This window comes from Pongo pygmaeus, chromosome 1, assembly GCF_028885625.2.
Source record: "Pongo pygmaeus isolate AG05252 chromosome 1, NHGRI_mPonPyg2-v2.0_pri, whole genome shotgun sequence".
NCBI lineage: Eukaryota > Metazoa > Chordata > Mammalia > Primates > Hominidae > Pongo > Pongo pygmaeus.
The window spans coordinates 192931949-192954224 of NC_072373.2; the positions used below are offsets into that span (position 1 = coordinate 192931949).

The window sequence follows — 22276 nt, forward strand, 5'->3', positions numbered from 1 at the left end:
CAATCCATGGATAGTTTTTTCATGGTATGTGATAATGTTTTTCTTTCTTTCTTTCCTTTCTTTCTTTCTTTCTTTCTTTCCTTCTTTCTTTCTTTCCCTCTTCCTTTCTTTCTTTCTTTCCTTTCTTTCTTTCTCTCTCTTTCTCTTTCTTTCTTCTCTCTCTTTCTCTTCCTTTCTTTCTTTTTCTTCTTTCTTTCTTTCCTCTCTTTCTCTCCTTCTCTTTTTTCTTTTTTCTTTTTTTTTCTGAGACAAAGTCTCACTATGCTACCTGGGCTGGTCTTGAACTCCAGGGCTCAAATGATTCTCTTGCCCCAGCCTCCCAAAGTGCTGGAATTACAGATGTGAGACACTGCACCTGGCCTGTAATATGCATTTTCCATGAACTTTTTGAAGACCCCTCAGCCAGGCACGGTGGCTCATGCCTGTAATCCCAGCATGTAGGGAAGCAGAGGCAAGAGGATAGTTCACCTATCTGGGCAACATAGTGAGACCCCATTCTCAATTGAAAAAATAAATTAATAAGAATGAAGACCCCTCATATATTTACCAGACCAGAAACACTAACCTCGAGAGTCTTGCTTACCTCTACCTTGTGTGTGTGTGTGTGTGTGGAGGCAGGTAGGAGAGAATCTCCTGGCCAACCAACAAAGAGAGAGAAGAGAGCCTACCTGCCCTTCCCCACTCACCACCCCCTAAAAAGGACTGACAGAGAGCTTCACAAAGATACAGACTCAGAGGAATGGGGACTGTAGAGGCCTACACCATGGGAAGGGGGCAAAGGGCTCTCCCAGCCCCTACCAGAGGCCATGAGGAAGGGTGTTTGATCTGAGTCTCACCAGGAGCCTCATAGTCATTCTTGTTGTATGGAGCTATAGAGAAGGATTTGTAGACAAGGGCACCAGGCATGGCACGGGGGACCTGTTGTGGGGCCAGGTGGGCAATGCAGTACTTGACCTGGTCAGAGACACCTCTCCCTGTAGCTCCTCGGCCTGTAGCTCCTTGGCTCCTCCTGCCATGACCTTGAAGGAGGTAACGACCTGGCTGTGTCTACATCGGTTGTCTCCCAAGACCTGAAGTTGATGAAGCCTTGGGAGACCACAAGGCTGCTATGGTTGGGGTCAACCACACTCCCGATGCAGTTGAATTCAGCATTGCTCTGCTGTTATTCTCCACATTGTAGCCCAAGCTGATGAAGCAGGCCTTGAACTCCTTCAGCCCCAGCACCCTGCCATGGCTCTTGTCAGTGTGGCTGAAGGACACCTGAAACTCTTGCATCTGCTCCTGGCCAATGCCCTGGGTATTGCAGGTGAGGATCTGCTTCTTGACCTCACTGATGGTGCAGCCAATAGTGGTGAGCAGCTGCTCCCAGCCATGCGGATGTGTTCCACCATGTAGCTGATATGCTTGTTGTTGAAGATGAAGACCTCCTGGAGGAGCTGGTGCTCTGCGTCAACAGGTCCAGGTTCAGCTTGTGGTCCATGATGCTTTGCTCATATTGCTTCGGGTTTAGCTGGTCCTCTGGGGTCCCCTTCATTTTGATGGAGCTGTACCCACTTTCTTCTGTCTTGGTCTGGATCCAGGGCCCCATGACATTGGCCTGGCTGGAGAACTGGTGGTGGAGGTGCTCGTTGGACTATTGCTTGCTCTGCTCCTCCAGAAGCGCATAATCCTGCTTTGGCACCAACTGCTGCACCTTTGCCCACCGGGAGTGGATGATCTGGGTTGGTCGGGGAAGGTGACAGTGGTGTAGGGGTTGCTGCCTGACAGCTTGGTATGTTTGCTCCCTGTGATCCTCTGGGCTTCCTTGTGGGTGGCCAGGATAGCCTGTTTCTCCCTATCAGTATCTGGCAGGGTCAACTTTTGGCTGTGGGCTGAGATCAGACCCTCAATCTTCTCGGTATTGTAGATGAGGAACATGTCCTAGAGCTCCTCCACGGCACTTTCCATCCAGTTGTAGAAGGCGCTGCCCACTTGGCATACTCCAGGTACAGATGATCAGTGGCCTCCAGCTGCTTCTTCATTTTCTCCAGGGCTTCCCTGTGACTGTAGGTCAGAGAGTACAGGGTTTCCCACTGCTCGTGAATCTTCTGGCACTGGGCATTGACAGCTGTGGGAGCCACAGTAATCCAGCTCGTTGAGTTCCTGGGCAATGTCCTCTATGATATTGTGAAATATGTATTTGGTCTTTGATCCTGCTTCCTGGCATACAATGACTAAAAAATAATTAGAATTTCCAAAACAATGTCTTTTTGTATGCTGATGAGTTGACAGATGGCTGGCAGCCCCTAGGGAGCTTCAGGATGGAGGCTGGTCACCAGAAAAACCAAGTCATAAGTAGAGGGTTGGGACTTTCAGCCCCACTGCCCAACCCCTGAGGAGGGAAGAGGGGCTGAAGATTAAGTTAATCAGCAATAGCCAGTGATTTAATCAATCATGCCTATATAATGAAGCCTCCATAAAACCCTGAAAAGACAGGGTTCACAGAGCTTCTGGAGAGCTGAACACATGGTGGTTCCTGAAGAGTGGCATCCCCAGAGAGGGCATAGAAGTCCCAAGTCCCCTTTCCCACACCTTGCCCTATGCGTCTCTTCATCTGTATCCTTTGTAATATCCTGTGTAATAAACAAGCCAATGTAAGTAAAGTGTTTTTCTGAGTTCTGTGAGCTGCTCTAGCAAATAAATGGAACCCAAGTAGGGGGTAGCAGGATTCCCAATTTATAGCCAGTTGGTGTGAAGCACAGGCAAAAATAATTGGGCTTGTGATTAGCATCTGAAGTGGAGGCAGTATTGTAGGACTGAGCCCTTACCCTGTGAGATCTGACACTATCTGCAGGTAGATAACGTCAGAATTGAATTGAACTGGAGGACAACCAGCTGGTGTCTGCTGCAGATTTGATTGCTTGTTCTGTGGGTGGGGAAAACCCCACACACATTTGGTCACAGAAGCATTCTCGGTTGTGTGAGAGCAGAGGAAAAATAGTTTCAGTTTTTTCCACTCTCACAGCCTTGATCAGCTCCACAAAGTCCTGGTGTGTGGCCAGATCACTCTCAAAGGCTTCATGGTTGTGGATAAGAGCTTTGATGTCTGATAGGGTGGCCGTCTCATAGTCCCGCTGCTTAAGCCTGGCTTCCTTCTCATCTGTCCAGGCCTCATGGATGGAGGTCTTCTGCTGGAACTTCTGTGCCAGGTGGTCGATCTGCTCCAGCCTGTGAATATCATTCAGCAGCAACTCCTCATGTCACTTCTTGGCCTGCTCCAGGTGCTGCCCACTGTTGTTGATGTTCAAGACCATCTTACCCTCGGAGCCCATGAAGGCAGGCTGGTTGCTTAGGTGCAGCTTGGTCTGCAGCGTGTTGAAGGTGACCTCCAGCTGGCCTCTCTCCTGCACCTTGGACAACTTGTGGATGCACCAGTCGTCACGAAAGACTTCTGCTACATCTCCTGGAAGGTCTTTTGGGGTATGGGGTTCTCCAGCCAGGGGCTGTTTTGCTGAATCCACTCCAGGAGATCACTGGCCAGCCTCTTGTAATTTTCCATCAACTGCTTATGCCCCTGGTAGACAGCCAACACTTTGCAGTTCTGGTTGGTGGCAGTTGCTACTAAAAAGACAAAAAATTAGCCAGGCGTGATAGCACATGCCTGTAATCCCAGTTACTTGGGAGGCTGAGACAGGAGAATCACTTGAACTCAGGAGGTGGAGGTTGCAGTGAGCCGAGATCAGGCCATTGCACTCCAGTCTGTGCGACAGAGTGAGACTGTGTCTCAAAAAAAAAAAAAAAAATGCCAGGTGCAGTGGCTCATACCTGTAATCCCAACACTTTGGGAGGCTGAGGCGGGTGGATAACCTGAGGTCAGGAGTTCGAGACCAGCCTGACCAACATGATGAAACCCCATCTCTACTAAAAATACAAAATTAGCCAGGCGTGATGGCACTTGCCTGTAATCCCAGCTACTTGGGAGGCTGAGGCAGGAGAATCACTTGAATCCGGGAGGCGGATGTTGCAGTGAACTGAGGTTGCAACATTGCACTCCGGCCTGAGAGACTAGGAAGACTTCATCTAAAAAAAAAAAAAAAAAATTACAATGTTAGTTTAGTGATACTGATTTTCTTTTAGTTACTGTTTGTATTATGTACTGTTTGCACATACTATCCTGTTGGTATGTTTGTTTACAACCTTTGCTTTAACATATCTGTATCCTTATGTGGAAATTTCTTTTCTTTCTTTTTTTTTTTTTGAGATGGAGTTTCGCTCTTGTTGCCCAGGCTGGAGTGGGATGGCGCGATCTCGGCTCACCGCAACCTCCGCCCCCCGGGCTCAAGCGATTCTTCTGCCTCAGCCTCCCGAGTAGCTGGGATTACAGGCATGCGCCACCATGCTTGGCTAATTTTGTATTTTTAGTAGAGACGGGGTTTCTCCATGTTGGTCAAGCTGGTCTTAAACTCCCGACCTCAGGTGATCAGCCCACCTTGGCTTCCCAAAGTGCTGGGATTACAGGCATGAGCCACTGTGCCCGGCTATGTGGAAGTTTTTTAAAGCAGTATAAAGTTGCTGTTTAAAACCCAATCTGGGCCAGGTGTGGTGGCTCATGCCAATAATCCCAGCACTTTGGGAGGCTGAGGCAAGTGGATCACTTGAGCTCAGGAGCTCAAGACCAGCCTTCGCAACATGGTGAAACCTCATCTCCACCAAAAAAAGAAAAGTACTAAAATTAGCTGGGCATGATGGCATCTGCCTGTAGTCCCAGCTACTTAGGAGATTGAGGTGTGAGGCTCACTCAAGTCCAGGAGGCAGAGGTTGCAGTGAGCTGTGATCATGCCACTGAACTCCAGCCTGGGTGACAGAATGAGACCTTGTCTCAAAAAATAAATAAATAAAATAAATAAAAATAAAAGAAACCCCCAAAACAAAAATCCAATCTGGGCTGGCCATGGTGGTTCTCCTCTATAATCCTAGTGCCTTGGGAGGCTGAGGCAGAAGGATTTCTTGAGGCCAGCAGTTTGAGAGCAGCCTGGACAACATAGCAAGACCCTGACTCTACAAAATTTAAAAAAAATTAGCCAGGTGCAGTGGCACATGCCTGTAGTCCTAGCTATTTTAGAGGCTAAGGTGGGAGAATTGCTTGAGCCCAGGAGGTTGAGGCTGCAGTGAACTATGATTGCACCATTGCACTCCAGCCTGGGCAACAGAACAAGATCCTGTCTCTAAGAAATTTTTTTAATACTAAAAAATAAAAATAATAAGTAAATTAGAAACTCAATCTGACTATCTTTGTTTTTATTTTATTTTATTTTATTTTGTTTGGTTTTAGTTTTTGAGACAGGGTCTCACTCTCACCCAGGCTGGAGTGCAGTGTCACAGTCATGGCTCACTGCAGCCTCAACCTCCCAGGCTCAAGTGATCTTCCCACCTCAGCCTCTCAAGTAGCTGGGGCCACAGGTGTGCATCACCATGCCCAGCTACTTTTTGTATTCTTTCACAGAGATGGGGTTTTACCATATTGTCCAGGCTGGTCTCTACCTCCTGGGCTCAAGTGACCCTCCTGCCTCAGCCTCCCAGAGTGCTGGGATTACAGGCATGAGCCACAGCACCTGGCCCAATCTTTGTTTTAAAATAGGATGTTTAGTCCATTTATATTTAAAATAGTTATTTATACATCTGAGTTTCAAGATATCCTAGTATTTGTATTCTATCTACCCCACATGTTCGATGTTCCTTTTTTCCTCTCTTCTAAATCTTTTTTGATTATTTTTATTATTCCAAATGTTTCTACATTAGCTTGTTAGTAACATATTTTTGTTACTATTTTTCCATGATTACCATGGTAATTACAGCATGCATCCTTGACTTGCTAAAGTTTAATATAAATTAATTCTTTTTTTATGAAGTATTTATTGATCATTCTTGGGTGTTTCTCGGAGAGGGGGATATGGCAGGGTCATAGGATGATAGTGGAGAGACGGTCAGGAGATAAACACATGAACAAAGGTCTCTGGTTTTCCTAGGCAGAGGTCCCTGCGGCCTTCTGCAGTGTTTGTGCCCCTGGGTACTTGAGATTAGGGAGTGGTGATGACTCTTAAAGAGCATGCTGCCTTCAAGCATCTGTTTAACAAAGCACATCTTGCACCGCCCTTAATCCATTTAACCCTGAGTTGACACAGCACATGTTTCAGAGAGTACGGGGCTGGGGGAAAGGCCATAGATCAACAGCATCCCAAGGCAGAAGAATTTCTCCTAGTCAGAACAAAATGGAGTCTCCTATGCCCACCTCTTTCTACACAGACAAAGCAACAATCTGATCTCCCCTTCCTTTCCCCACACTTCCCCCCCTTCTTTTCAACAAAACCGCCATCGTCCTCATGGCCCGCTCCCGATGGTCGCTGTCTCTTCGGAGCTGTTGGGTACACCTCCCAGACAGGGTGGCCAGGCAGAGGTGCTCCTCACCTCCCAGACAGGGCGGCCAGGCAGAGGCGCTCCTCACTTCCCAGACAGGGCTGCCGGGCAGAGGCGCTCCTCACTTCCCAGACGGGGTGGCCGGGCAGAGGCGCTCCTCACATCCCAGACGGGGTGGCCGGGCAGATGCGCTCCTCACCTCCCAGACGGGGCGGCCGGGCAGAGACGCTCCTCACCTCCCAGACGGGGTGGCAGCCAGGCAGAGGCGCTCCTCACCTCTCAGACGGGGCAGCCGGGCAGAGGCGCTCCTCACTTCCCAGATGGGGCGGCCGGGCAGAGGCGCTCCTCACTTCCCAGGCGGGGCGGCCGGGCAGAGGCGCTCCTCACTTCCCAGGCCGGGCGGCCGGGCAGAGGCGCTCCTCACTTCCCAGACGGGGCGGCCGGGCAGAGGCTCTCCTCACCTCCCAGACGGGACGGCCGGGCAGAGGCGCTCCTCACTTCCTCCCAGACGGGGTGGCAGCCAGGCAGAGGCGCTCCTCACCTCCCAGACGGGGCGGCCGGGCCGAGGCGCTCCTCACTTCCCATAGGGCGCGGCCGGGCAGAGGGGCTCCTCACATCCCAGACGATGGGCGGCCAGGCAGAGACGCTCCTCACTTCCTAGACGGGGTGGCGGCGGGGCAGAGGCTGTAATCTTAGCACTTTAGGAGGCCAAGGCAGGCGGCTGGGAGGTGGAGGCTGTAGCGAGCCGAGATCACGCCACTGCACTCCAGCCTGAGCACCATTGAGCACTGAGTGAGCGAGACTCCGTCTGCAATCCCAGCACCTCGGGAGGCCGAGGCGGGCAGATCACTCGAAGCCAGGAACTGGATACCAGCCCGGTCAACACGGCGAAACCCCGTCTCCACCAAAAATACAAAGACCAATCAGGCGTGGCGGCGCGCGCCTGCAATCCCAGGCACTCGGCAGGCCGAGGCAGGAGAATCACAGGAGCCTGAGGCAGGGAGGTTGCAGCGAGCTGAGATCACAGCAGTACAGTCCAGCTTTGGCAACAGAGGGAGACTGAAAAAAGAAGGAGAGGGAGACTGAAGAAAGAGGGGAGAGGGAGAGGGAGAGGGAGAGCTAAATTAATTCTTTTACCACTTCATAGACAATGCAAGTACCTTAAAATACTTTAACTCCATTTATCTGCTCCCACACTCTGTGCTATTTTTGTGATGTGTTTTAATTCTATGTGCATTTAGAACTTCACATGACATTATCACTTTATACAGTTATTGTTCGTTTATTTTTACCCACATATTTACTTTCTTTTGACCTTATTTTTTTCCTGGATGTTCGTAATTCCTTTTGAGTTTCTTTTAAAAATTCCGTTTAACATGTCTTTAGTGTGGATCTGTGAAGAATTTTGGCTGTGGGAAAACATATTTATTTTACCTTCATTTTTGAATAATATTTTCACTGAGTATAGCATTTTAGATTGATATTTTCTTTTAGCACTTTATAGATGCCATTCCATCATCTTCTGGATTTTATCATTTCTATGAAAGAGTCAGTTGTCAGTCTTTTTTTTAAATTTTATTTTTGAGACAGGTCTCGCTCCGTCTCCCAGTCTGGAGTGCAGTGGCATAAACACAGCTCACTACAGACTTGACCTCCCAGGCTCAAATGATTCTCCTCCCACCTCAGCCTTCTGAGTAGCTAGGACAACAGGGACATGCCGCTCTGCCTGGATAATTTTTCTATTTTTAGTGGAGATGGGATTTCACCACGTTGCCCAGGCTGGTCTCAAACTGCTGGGCTCAAGTGATCCTCCTGTCTCAGCCTCCCAAAGTGCTGAGATTACAGGCATGAGCCACTGTGCTTGGCATCAGCCCTTTTTTCAAAAAATTGAGACAGTCTTGTTCTGTTGCCCAGGCTGGAGTGCAGTGGTGTGATCCTAGCTCACTGTAGCCTCAACCTGCTGGGTCAAGTGATCCCCCACTACAACTTCCTGAGTAGCTGGGACTACAGGTGCACACCATCATGTCTGGCTAATTTTTGTATTTTTTTTGTAGAGAGGGGGTCTCGCTGTGTGGCCTAGGCTGGTCTTGAACTCCTGGCCTCAAGTGATCCTTCTGCCTTGGCCTTCCAAAGTGCTGGGGTTACAGGCATGAGCAACCATGCCTAGCCAAAGTTGTTCGTGTGTGTGTGTGTATGTGTGTGTGTGTGTGTTTTGTTTGTTTGTTTGTTTTGAGACAGAGTCTCACTTTATTGCCCAAGCTGGAGTGCAGTGGTGCAATCTTGGCTCACTGCAACCTCCGCTTCCTGGATTCAAGCAATCCTCCTGCCTCAGCCTCCCAAATAGCTGGGACTATGGGAGCGTGCCACCATGCCTAGCTAATTTTTGTATTTTTAGTAGAGATGGGGTTTCACCGTGTTGGCCAGGCTGGTCTTGAACTCCTGACCTCAGGTGATCCGCCTGCCTTGGCCTCCCAAAGTGCTGGTATTACAGGCATAAGCTACCACACTCCACCATTGTCAGTCTTAATGTTGTTCCTCTGAAGGTAATGTGTCTCTCTCTCTCTAATTGCTTTTAATGTTTTTTCTTTGTCTTTGGTTTTCAGCAGTTTTATTATGAAGTGCTTAAATATAGTTTTCAGCCAAGCGTGGTGGCTCATGCTTATAATCTCAGCACTTTGGGAGGCCGAGGTGGGCAGATCACTTGAGGTCGGGAGTTTGAGACCAGCCTGGCCAACATGGCAAAACCCTGTCTCTAATAAAAATACAAAAATTAGCCGGGCATGGTGGGACGTGCCTCAGCTACTCAGGAGGCTGAGGCAGGAGGATTGCTCAAACTCGGGAGGCAGAGGTTGCAGTGAGCTGACATCACACCGCTGCACTCCAGCGTGGGTGACAGAGTGAGACTCTGTCTCAAAAAAAAAAAAAAAGTGTTTTCTTTGCATTTATCCTGCTTGGGATTGATAGTGCTTCTTGAGTATGTGTCTTGATATCTTTCATCAATTTTGGAAAATTTTCAACTACTCTCTTTTCAAATAGTACTTCTTTCCTATTTCCTCTTTCTTCTCTTTCTAGGACTCTAATTCCATGTATTTAGGCCTTTTTGCCATGTCCCATATGTCTCTTTCTTTCTTACCTATATATATATATATTTTATTATACTTTAAGTTTTAGGGTACATGTGCACAATGTGCAGGTTAGTTACATATGTATACATGTGCCATGTTGGTGTGCTGCACCCATTAACTCGTCATTTAACATTAGGTATATCTCCTAATGCTATCCCTCCCCCCTCCCCCCACCCCACAACAGGCCCCAGTGTGTGATGTTCCCCTTCCTGTGTCCATGTGTTCTCATTGTTCAATTCCCACCTATAAGTGAGAACATGCGGTGTTTGGTTTTTTGTCCTTGCGATAGTTTGCTGAGAATGATGGTTTCCAGCTTCATCCGTGTCCCTACAAAGGACATGAACTCATCATTTTTTGTGGCTGCATAGTATTCCATGGTGTATATGTGCCACATTTTCTTAATCCAGTCTATCATTGTTGGACATTTGGGTTGGTTCCAAGTCTTTGCTATTGTGAGTAGTGCCACAATAAACATACGTGTGCATGTGTCTTTATAGCAGCATGATTTATAATCCTTTGGGTATATACCCAGTAATGGGATTGCTGGATCAAATGGTATTTCTAGTTCTAGATCCCTGAAGAATGGCCACACTGACTTCCACAAGGGTTGAACTAGTTTACAGTCCCACCAACAGTGTAAAAGTGTTCCTATTTTCTCTACATCCTCTCCAGCACCTGTTGTTTCCTGACTTTTTAATGATCGCCATTCTAACCGATGTGAGATGGTATCTCATTGTGGTTTTGATTTGCATTTCTCTGATGGCCAGTGATGATGAGCATTTTTTCATGTATCTTTTGGCTGCATAAATGTCTTCTTTTGAGAAGTGTCTGTTCATATCCTTCGCCCACTTGTTGATGGGGTTGTTTGTTTTTTTCTTGTAAATTTGTTTGAGTTCATTGTAGATTCTGGATATTAGCCCTTTGTCAGATGAGTAGATTGCAAAAATTTTCTCCCATTCTGTAGGTTGCCTATTCACTCTGATGGTAGTTTCTTTTGCTATGCAGAAGCTCTTTAGTTTAATTAGATCCCATTTGTCAATTTTGGCTTTTGTTGCCATTGCTTTTGGTGTGTTAGACATGAAGTCTTTGACCATGCCTATTTTCAATTCTTTTCTCTCTTCCGATACTGGATATTTTATGTTGAAACTATATTCCACATCATTAGTCCTAGAATTAGCTGTGTCTAACCTGTTATCAGCTCCATCTACTATGTTAAATTCAATTATTATATTTTTCGGTTCTAGGATTTCAATTGCATTCTTTTTTAGAGTATCCGGGTTTGGTGATTTTGCACTCTACCACTATTCCAATGCAAAATCTTACTGTTCTACACAGATCTACTCCTATCCAATTATATCAACCAATACAATCTCATTTTTGTTTAAACCAGTTTTATTTGGTTTCCTGTTAAACACAACTGAAAAATCTTAACTGCCAATGTGGAGATATCCCCCTTCATGATGTTGTAATAATGGCTGCAGCAGCTCCAGGTGTCAAATGCAGACATGACATCCAGAGAAGAAGTGGAATGCTGCCTGTCATCCATCTCTGTTTATTAGGAGTGAAAACCTTTTCTATAATTTTTAATTCAGAAGGCCAGGGTTGTAATCACATGCTACATGGAATGGGATGGGAATGATTAGCAAACAGAAATCTTTACTTATCCCTGAACTTGGGGAGAGGATCATCTTTCACTAGCAAACAACTACAGTAGAAGAACATCCAAATAAAACTGGGACTCTGCCAGCAATATAAAATATGAAAGGAGAAAGCTATTGGGTAAATAATCGACAGTGTTTACCACACTAATAGATGTATTAATTTTCTGTAAAATTGTGTGTGTGGGTAGAAAATATCAGGAATTGTACATATCAATCTTTAGCAGAATTTAAATTTGAGAGGGGGACTATCTGGAGTGGAAAGGATGGATATTTTGGCTTACACAATTTTCATTAGTTTATATTACTTTGGTGATTTAAATTTAAAAGAACTTCAATCTAAAAATGGGCTGCTCAGAATTAGAGCTAGAACAAAAATATAGAGTCAGAAGGCTGGATATGGTGGTTCACACCTGTAATTCCAATGCTTTGGGAGGTCGAGGCAGGAGGATCACTTTAGGCCAGACTTTGAGACCAGCCTGGGGAACATAGTGATACCCTGTCTCTACAAAAGAGAAAATAAAAAGAATTATGAGCATGGTGGTGCGTGCCTGTAGTCCTAGCTACCCAGAAGGTTGGAGGATTGCTTGAGCCCAGGAGGTTGAGGCTGCAGTAAGCTATGATTGCACCACTGCACTCCTGCCTGGGCAACAGAGTGCTTGTCTCTAATACATACATAAATATATGTATGTGTGTATATATGTGTGTGTGTGTGTATGTGTGTGTGTATGTATATATGTATTAGGGAGAAAGAGAGAGACAGAGAGAGTCAGAGAAGCACATATTTGTATATTCCATCCCAGCCCTGGCCCCTACACAGTTACTCAGGTGCCAGTAGCAGGTTTATCCCTTCTGGGGATTTGGAGGCACAAGGCTATTAGAGCCTGATGCCATCAAATATTTAAACCATTCACCTCCCTCCCGTCCCACTCTCAAAGCTGTCTTCACATCATAAATTGGCTTCCTATGCATATTTTCCTACAGCGAAAGAATGTGCTGGACATGGCATTGTGAGCATTCTGGTCCCCTTGGCAGTTCCATTTCTCATCATAAGTTAATACATTGCTTCTCTGGCTCAGATAGCAGGATAGGAGCTGGGTTGGTAGGATCTACTTTCCATTCCCCAATAGATAGATTATCTCTTAATACTGTTAAAGTCAAGTTCATAAGCCTGGACCATGATGAATTTACCAAGGTAAAAGTCACCTCTGATGCCACTTGGCAGCTGGCCAGCCAGCCTGCCCTGATGACACTCCTGTCTCTTCAAGCACATTTCTTTCAGACTCCTGTGCTTCCTAGCCACATTCATCTCAATCAGCTGCCTCTTTCTTTATCCCTCATTCTGTCTTTTCCTCTATGACTCTCTCTCTCTAATTATATATATATCTTTCTCTCTTCCTACCTCACCACTTAATCTTCCTTTATCTTTTTTTTTTTTTTTTTTTTTTTTTTTTTTTTTTTTTTTTTTTTTTACGGAGTTTCTCTCTTGTTTGCTCTGGCTGGAGTGCAATGGCATGATCTCGGCTCACTGCAAACTCTGCCTCCCGAGTTCAAGCAATTCTCCTGTCTCGGCCTCCTAAGTAGCTGAGACTACAGGTGCACACCACCATGTCCAGCTATTTTGTATTTTTAGTAGAGATGAAGTTTCACCATGTTGGCAGACTGGTCTCGAACTCCTGACCTCAGGTGATCCACTCGCCTCAGCCTCCCAAAGTGCTGGGGTTACAGGTGTGAGCCACCGTGCCCAGACTTCTTTTCCTTTTTTCTTCTGTTTTTTGTTTGTTTGTTTGTTGTTGTTGTTTACCTTAATTAACCATGGAGTTGAATAATAATATATACCAGAGCTACGTGCCAAGCACAGAGCTGGGTCACATGTAAAAATTATATTCTGACCTCACAATAACTCTGAAAACTGTTTTTGTTCCTATTTTACAAAGAAAGAAGTGAAGGCTCATAAAGGGTAAGTAGTTGTGTTTCATAATCTTAAAGGTTTTCTCTGCTGAATTTTCAAAATTAGTAAATTAAATGCTTTGTGCTTCCTTTATCTAAGAAATACAGTTTAGGCCAGGCGTGGTGGCTCATGCCTATAATCCCAGCACTTTGCGAGGCTGAGTTGGGTGGATCACTTGAGGTAAGGAGTTTGAGACCAGCCTGGCCAACATGGCGAAACCCTGTCTCTACTAAAAATACAAAATTAGCCAGCTGTGGTGGTGTGCACTTGTATTACCAGCTACTTGGGAGGCTGAGGCAGGAGAATCGCTTGAACCTGGGAGGCAGAGGTTGCAGTGGACTGAGATCAGGCCACTGCACTCCAGCCTGGGCAACAGAGCAAGACACTGTCTCAAAAAAAAAAAAAAAAAAAAAAGATGACCCTTTGAACAATAAAGCTCCCACTGCTCTTTGCCTCTCTCCATCCTTCTTCCTGAGAGTGGGACTTGACCCTGATTCCTCTGACATAATCTTAAACTTCTTTATGGAGGAGATAACCTTCTCTGTCCAGTCAGGCTCAACATACTTTCTGTATCTGTGCAAAAGGAAGAGGTCAAATCTTCAGCACCTAGATTTGTAACTTTCAGTAACTTGGAGATGGAGGTTGTGGTAACATTAAATCTGCTCCCCGGAAGGTCACTTTTTATTATTTTGGGTGTTTAAGTTGCTCAGCCTCATCAAGTGTCCTCCCCACGATCCTAGAAGATAGTGAGGTATAAGTAGAGAGGAGTATCCCTTCCAGCCTGCTTCAGTAGAGGTCTGAGAGGAGCAAAAGAGAAAACAAGATGTTTCTGGGTGGGTTCCAGGCCCCTCCACTCTTCTGCAAGGGAGTGAAGGGTGCTTATCTCCTGAAGACATGAATTGCTGGATTTTGGTTATAGGCTGGAGGAGTAGATGCAACCACTGTATTTTCTTAGGTAAAGGAAATATAAAGCATTTAATTTACTAATTTTGAAAATTAAGCAGAGAAAATCTTTAAGATTATGAAGCAAAACTACTTACCCTTTATGATCCTGCCAAGGATCAGAACATGGCAGCAGAGAAGTCCCAGGTCCAACTGAATGTCCAGACTCTGTTGGATTCAGCACCATGGACAGAAAGCAGCCCAAAGCTGCTGAGGGCTGAGGGTTGAATGCCACAGACAGATACCCCCTCTCTGTCCCCACCCCCAATTTCACTAGTCCCCATTGCTATTCCTGGGAGGAAGCTAACCCCGTCCATTAGTTAACTGGCCCCCAGCACTTAAAGGTCGAGATAAACAATGGGTTGGTTTCCTTCTAAGGCCCTCTGGAATTTCTTTACTGAGCTGTCTGTTCTGCAGCTGCCTGCTAGAGTGGGGTCCGCCTTAGAGCAACTCTTATTAACATACAGCTGATTTGCATATATCTGCATTCACTGGGGCTTCTCCGTTCTGGTTTTATTGTAAATGAATTGCTCAGAGGAAGAAAGGGAAGGATTATTTCACTCCTTTTTTTTCCTCTTCTCTTCCCCTATTCCTAGGGTCTCCGTCTGGAAATTTCCCCCAGATGCCTGAAGGTGTGTGTGGTGGAAGAGGGTAGAAACCAGACTCCAACAGTCAGGTGTTTGCCAGAGCATCCTATGTAGATTTCCCCAGATAATTTCCCCCATCTGTTTGGTTTCTGAAAGATCCTTGTCAGGTTCAGAGGAAGTCTGTATTTTGTTTTAGCACCTAGGGTCAGAATCTCTGGGCTGAAGTCCCTGGAGCTTCAGTAAGAAGCCGTGATTGGTGCCTTAGAGCCTGCTAAGGGGATGGAACCCGGTTTTAAAGAGGAGTGGGGGTGGTGGAGTAAGGACTCATTTTGAAATGAAAGGAGTCCTGGGTCTCTAAGCAGCTTCTAAAAATACCATCTCCCAGAGCTGGAGGCAGGGGGAGGGGAGAAATCGAGCGTGAGGAGAATGAAGATGGAAAGGAGGTGGCAGTGTGAGAACCCTTCCTCAGGTAGGTCTGGTTTTAGAAGTCCCGCCTGCATCCAAGGACTGGAGGGATGCCACACCTCCTTCTGCTTCCTCAGCGGGCTTGTCTCCTGTGGTGTCCAAGCCACAGCCTCTCCTGATGACCTTTCTTTCTGCAGGTAAAGAAGCCAATTCCTCCCACCTACTCCTCCTATTGCTACTGTCCAGCAAGTATGTCTGAGTGGGCACGTGTGCATTTACTCGCACACATACACACGCACACACGCAGAAATGGCACATGAAAGCGGGTTGTAAATGGCCAGTGATCTACGATGCCAGGAATCCTCCTTACACTCGGTGTTCAAAGAGGTATGGACTCTGGCAGAGACAGCGTGGTTCACCAGGGCATCCGCCCAGTGAGGGCTGGGTGGAGGGGTGAGGGATACATATATGCAAAAGCACAGACACTCAGACCGCGGGGTCCGAGTAGTCACAGGACTCACACTCACTCTCGAGGCTTCTTAGGCTATATTCTCTTCCAAATAGAGAGGGGGTGGGTCCCCCAAGAAAAGAGCTCGGAAAAGCCACGAGGTGGGTGGAGCTTTCTCCCCTCAAGTTCAGCCCAGATGGTGGCGCTCAGTAGCCGCCTCCCTCGTCCTGGAGGGCCCCAGCCCTTCCCACCACCAAAGTGTTAAACCCTCAGCTTGCACATAAATGACCTTCACTAGACAGAGGTCGTGTTCCACGTTTTCTTACGGCTTCTTCAGCGCCGGCTGAACTCTGCCAGGATTGCTCCGCCTCTCTCGCAGATGCCTCCGATTCCTGGCCGCTGTGCTGTTCACCAGTCCCCTGGGGTGGGCGGAGTGGGGTGATCAAAGAGGGGAACCCCCGACTCTGAGCAGACTGAGGACAGGGGTGGTTGTGAGGTGTGCTGCTTGTATCTTGACAGCAGGAGCAAGAACCTGAAGAACCGATCGTTCACGCAAAACCACCACCGCCCCCATCCCAGCGTCCACATGGTTTCCCAGCCTCGGAAGCGCGCTGGTAGGGCGGGACCCCGTCCCTCACTTTGCTCTCCTTTCCCGAGCAGCTCCCGGGATCGGGTTCGGCCCCTCCTTCCTGCCGCTGTGTGTGTGTGTGTGTGTGTGATGAGGGCGGGAAGAGAAAGGGGAGGGATGAGCCAGGAGACACCGGGAGCCTCAGACACAGGAACAGACCTAGGGCAGGGAGATAGGAGAGCTCCCCAGAGCTTGGGGTCAGGACATAAAGCTTCAAAAACCCCGCAAGTCCTGGGAACAAGAGAGCTTCCAGACTAGCTCAGAGGCTGCAAGTGTTGCCGCCTCCCCGAGGGTCGCCCCTCCTTAAGCCAAGCCCACCTTGCCTGCCTGCTTCTCAGGAATGAGGAGCTAAGGTTTAGAGCTCTGGGCCACCGATGCCAGCTCATCCCCCTCTCGCAGAAGCCCCGCCAGCTCCCACAGCTGCCCCACCCCCACGGTTTGGAGATCTGCGGGACCCCTTCCTTTCCCCACCAGTTGGGTGTTCCGCCCCTGGCCTATGAAACTCCACCTTCCCACCCTCTGCTGGCGGGGATTGGTTGGCATCCCGCGGCGGTGCCTAGTGATTGGTCCCCATGGATGATGGTGAGCGGCGAGACTCCGCCCCCAGCTGGCTCTGGGGTCTGGGGGCACTGCTCAGCGGTGCTAGGCTGGCGCGGCTTGAGCCGCCGCCGCACTGACAGCTCGGGGTCTGCGGACCATGGAGACCGGAGCCGGTCCACACCCGCTGCGCCTGTTCTTCTGCCGGATGCCGCTCTGTCTCGGGCTGCTTTTGGGACCCTGGCGGCCTGGGACCGCCGAGGAAGGTGAGAAGACTGGTGAGCTCTGCTCGGAGCGTGGCATACCAAAAGATAGGGGGCTGGCGACGGGGGTTCTGGGGGAAGGAGTCATTGGAGAGACTAGAGTCTGTATTGGGGCTTGAAGCAAGCAGGCAGCAAAGAACTGGAGAGACAGAGAAATATGTGGTCAAGCAGTAGCGAAGAGAGGGGCGCTGAGAAGCTTGGGGGCTGGAGACCCGGGAGGTTGGGAAAGAAAGAGGCCAGGAACCGCGGAAGCCAGAGGCGGCGGTCCAGCGGCCGGTGAGACGGACAAGCTGAGTGATGGGAGGTGGGAGGTGCGGGGGCGGGGAGACGAAGAGTGGAGACAGGGAGATGCGGAGGTGAGCTCGGAATATGAGGAGACGGGATGGAGGCCGGACCACAGGGGCTAGGAGACCACAGTGTGGCCAACAGGAGGTGGAATGCTGGTCGAGGGGGCTGGGTCCGGGCGCTGCCCGACGTGCTGATCATGGAACTGTCCGCAGTGCTGAATTCTGAGCGTAGTCTACCGGGCGCGCTCCGCGTTGCCGGGTTTGAGGCTGTCGGCGATACTGGAGCCCGCGTCTTGCCTCTGATTGTGCATTTGGGGGAGCTATACGCTCAGTTGAATCCAGAGGCGTCATATCCAGGTGCAGAATCCGGAGGAGCTGGAATCTGAGGCGTTGACCGCGGGGTTGGTCTGGGTCCTGGATGGCTGATGCCTTCCAGTTCGCTATTCCGATGTGCTGCCAGTTGCGCGGATCTCGGAAAGCCGTCGGCGGTCCTGCCCACAGTCGCTGACGCCTCTGGAGAGGCCCTCACCTTGGTGGCCCACCCCCTGGTTTAAGCTCCAGAGTGTACTCTTCCAAGACTCCGGGGTGTCCTGACCTCCTGTCTCTGGTCTGCGGACTCTGCTGTCCAAACCAGTTTCTGTGATCCATGCTGAGAGGTTGCAGGCTGCTGATCCGATGCCTCCTGGGGGAATAAAGGGACTTCAAGCTTCTCTGGTAGGAAGGGTCATAGATGTATACATAAAAGGACCCCAGACATTCTTTCAAAAGCAGTGGAAGTGACAGCCCCTGGGAAAAGGGCTGGCTGAGGAGAAGAGAGATTTTATTTCTCCAGTTGTTAGCAGTATCTCTCCACACTGTTTTCTCAGAGGCCCGGGGAGTCAGACTAAAAATGTTCAAGTCTTCATGCCTGGGGACCACCGACCCCAGAAAAACCCGAGTAGGAGTGGATTGGGGGGTATATAGAGGAATCCCCTGATACATTCACTACTCACTTTCTCTCTCTCTCTCTCTCTCTCTCTCTCTAATTGACACTTAGCTATAATTTTGGGAACCTAAGAAGGCTGGGGAGAATCACTGACTGCCACCCCCAATCTGAGAGCCAACCTTAGAGTATTTGCCAAGTACCCTGTGGAAGGCTGAATAATGACCCCCACCCCCAATATGTCAATGTCCTAATCCCTAGAACCGTGAATGTTACCTTAATTGACAAAAAGGGCTTTGCATATGTGATTAGTGATCTTTTGAGATGGAGAGATTGTTTTAGATTATCTGGATGGGCCCAATAATCACAATGGTCCTTGTATGAGGGGTGCAGGAGGAGCCAGAGTCAGAGGAGGAGGCAGTGTGATGACTGAGGCAGAGATTAAAGTGATGTGATTTGAAGATGGAGGAGGGGACCACAAGCTAGGGCCTACAGGTGGCCACCAGACACTGAAGATGGTAAGGACATGAATTCTCCCCTCAGAGCCTCCAAAAGAAAACAGTCCTGCTGACACCTTGACTCTAGACCAGTGAAAGTGGCTTTGGGCTTCTGACCTCCAGAGCTGTAACAAAAATAATGTGTTGTTTTAAGCCACTAAATTTGTGGTAATATGTTACAGCAGCCCCAGGAACTGAATACAAGCTCCTTCCCTACTGACTGTGGCTACCTCTCTCTGGATCTGAGCTATTCCCACCCCTTCTGGGGATGTATGGAGTGGGAAAAACTTGCCCATATCATTTGTCACATATTGCATTCTCTCAGCAAATTTACAGGGACTTCACCAAAGGATTCCACTCTGTTGTAAACTGACGTTCTCGATTTCTGATATTTCTGTCTTCCCCTCTCCTTAGTCATCCTCCTGGATTCCAAAGCCTCCCAGGCCGAACTGGGCTGGACTGCACTGCCGAGTAATGGGGTAAGTGCACAAGTGTCCCTCCCTGTCCCAGGAATCCTCTGGTGGTCCAGGACACAGTCCCTCAGCTCCTCATGTTTACATCAGACAAAAGTGCTCCTCAGAGTGTGTGGTCTCCAGCAGCCCTGGCTTCAAGCCAGAGTGGCCTATTAGAAAACGTTGAGTCTTCAGCCAGTTAGACAGTCCAAAAAAAAAAAAAAAGTGAATAAGTGAGGAGAGAACTGGCTGTCTAGGAACAGAAACGTGGCATCTGGATGGAGCTAATACAGGACAGTGGCTTGCACATAGTAGTAGATCCTCCAAGCAATGTTGTTGATTGATTGACAGAGCAAGCAAGACTGGGAGTCCTAAAAGAGGCTTGGAGACTTGGGGTAGGGGTGGGATGATGTGGGCTGTAACAGCAGCTTGGTGGAGTGCAAAGGGCACTGGTCAGAGTCAGGAGACTACAGGCACCATTCCTAGCTCCACCACTAACTTGATGTGCATACCTGGTCAGATCGCTCTCCCTCTGGAGCCTCAGTTTCCCCATCTATAAAAACAAGGATTGGGCTCGTTTGTTTCCAAAGTTTCTCCCAGCACTGCATCTTACAATTTCTGGGGTGTGCATGGTGGTGAGAGAGAAGGCAGGAGTCACTGCTAACGCTCCACCTCCTGGAAGAACGTTGGCTCTGGGCTGCCCACCCCTTTACTCTTGTCCCCAGTGGGAGGAGATCAGCGGCGTGGATGAACACGACCGTCCCATCCGCACATACCAAGTGTGCAATGTGCTGGAGCCCAACCAGGACAACTGGCTGCAGACTGGCTGGATCAGCCGTGGCCGCGGGCAGCGCATCTTCGTGGAACTGCAGTTCACACTCCGTGACTGCAGCAGCATCCCTGGCGCCGCGGCCACCTGCAAGGAGACCTTCAACGTCTACTACCTGGAAACTGAGGCCGACCTGGGCCGCGGGCGTCCCCGCCTAGGCGGCAGCCGGCCCCGCAAAATCGACACGATCGCGGCGGACGAGAGCTTCACGCAGGGCGACCTGGGTGAGCGCAAGATGAAGCTGAACACAGAGGTGCGCGAGATCGGACCGCTCAGCCGGCGGGGTTTCCACCTGGCCTTTCAGGACGTGGGCGCATGCGTGGCGCTTGTCTCGGTGCGCGTCTACTACAAGCAGTGCCGTGCCACCGTGCGGGGCCTGGCCACGTTCCCAGCCACCGCAGCCGAGAGCGCCTTCTCCACACTGGTGGAAGTGGCCGGAACGTGCGTGGCGCACTCGGAAGGGGAGCCTGGCAGCCCCCCACGCATGCACTGCGGCGCCGACGGCGAGTGGCTGGTGCCTGTGGGCCGCTGCAGCTGCAGCGCGGGATTCCAGGAGCGTGGTGACATCTGCGAAGGTATCCAGTTGGCTGGGGGCCGTGGGATGGGAGTGTAGAGCGTAGGTGGCAATTGAGAAAGAGTGTGCCCTAGATGAAAGAGGCGGGTGTGGGGTTGGGGGGCGGTGGAGAAGCCTTGGACTCTGGAGCCCAAGGAGAGCCCTGAAGCCTTGTGAAGTTTCCAGTGAGTCCAGTTAGAGCCAATGAGTGAACTTACTAGGAGATGAAATTGACTGGCTAAGGAGGCATTAGGGACCTGTATCTTAGGCACCTTGCACAGGCCTTCTCGTTTATTTATTTTCATGGCAATAAAGGAAGTCATTCTTTTTTTTTTTTTTTTTTTTTTTTTTTAAATACGGAGTCTCTCTTGCTCTGTTGCCCAGGCTGGAGTGCACTGGCTTGATCTCGGCTAACTGCAACTTCCACCTCCTGGGTTCAAGCAATTCTCCTGCCTCAGCCTCCTGAGTAGCTGGGATTACAGGCGTGCACCACCATGCCCAGCTAATTTTTGTATTTTTAGTAGAGACAGGGTTTCACCATGTTGGCCAGGCTGGTCTCAAACTCCTGACCTCAAATGATCCACCTACCTAGGCCTCCCAGAGTGCTGGGATTACAGGCGTGAGCCACCACGCCTGGCCTAAAGGAAGTCATTCTTATCTCTATTTCACAGATGAAGAAACAGAGCCTCAGAGAGATTAGTACCCCACTTGCAAAGTCAGGAAATGGGGAGCTAGGATTTGAATTCAGGCTTGCCCAACTCTCACATTCTACGACACCATGAGGTCTCCCCAGTGCATAAGGAAGAACTCTACAGCAGCCCAATCTTCAGGCTAGTGGGATTGGTTGCATTACAGGGAGGAATCTCCCAGTCACGGACCACATACTTGCAAGTTAGAGGCTGGCAGGGGGGATTTTTCTGCTGGAGAGAGGGATTGGGAAGTTGCACTAGATGATTACTAAGATCACATCCCACTCTCTGAACTACAATCACTGTGCTCCCTGGGGGAGATCCTTCATGTTGAGGGTTTTGCTGGGTTCTCAGGCTGGTGGGGGCATTAGGAACAGACCTCTCATTCTCTCTCCTGCCTGTGGCTTTGGATACAGAGGGTGATGATGGGGTTATGAATGGGTGTACTTAATATAGAAAGACCAAGGTATGCCTTTTCTAAACCATGTCCTTTTCTGGGTGCCAGGGCAACAGAAATGAGTCAGACATAGTCCCAGCTCTCAAAAAGCTCACAGTCTAGATGGAGAGATGCAAAAATTTAAAAATCACAAGAGGGTAATATATGCTATAACAGAGGGATACACAGAGTGGTGGGAAGACAGGGGAGGAAGTGACTAAATTTGCTCTCATTCCTTTGTTCAATCATCCATCCAATATGAATTGAGGATGTGCCAGCTGCATTTATTGAGGGCTTATTATACGTATATAGATGAATGCCACCATCTCCTCCCTGCGGAAATTGTAATTTAGAGAAAGACTGGGAGGCATGAACCTTCCTGAGCTCTCCAGATATAGTTAGGATCCACCTCGGTGCTCTCCAGCATTCATTGAAACCTATTTCTGTACTTACCCCATGGTATGCACTGATCTACTTATGTGTGTTTTCACCACTAGATTAAGAACTTCTTTTATTTTTTTAGAAATGGGGGTTTGTCTATGTTGCCTGGGCTTGCGCGTAGCAGCTATTCATAGGTATGATCATAGTGCATTACAGCCTTGAGTTCTTGGGTTCAAGCATTCCTTCTGCCTCAGCCTCCTGAGTAGGTGGGACTATAGGGACCACACCCTAGA

General features: G+C 48.9%; 1 protein-coding gene and 1 pseudogene across 1 annotated transcript in view; one reads left to right on the forward strand and one right to left on the reverse strand.

Moving 5' to 3' along the window:
- Positions 1–756: 756 nt before the first annotated feature.
- LOC129006312 (alpha-actinin-4-like) lies at positions 757–16680 on the reverse strand (annotated as a pseudogene).
- Positions 16681–16778: 98 nt separating this feature from the next.
- EPHA10 (EPH receptor A10) overlaps positions 16779–22276 on the forward strand; it is a 49269-nt gene continuing 43771 nt past the window's right edge. Inside the window, exons 1-3 of the mRNA XM_054453990.1 lie at positions 16779–16940; positions 19058–19122; positions 19821–20499. Coding sequence (XP_054309965.1) covers positions 16835–16940; positions 19058–19122; positions 19821–20499 — 850 coding nt within the window. The 5' untranslated portion in view covers positions 16779–16834. The remainder of the gene's footprint in view (positions 16941–19057; positions 19123–19820; positions 20500–22276) is intronic.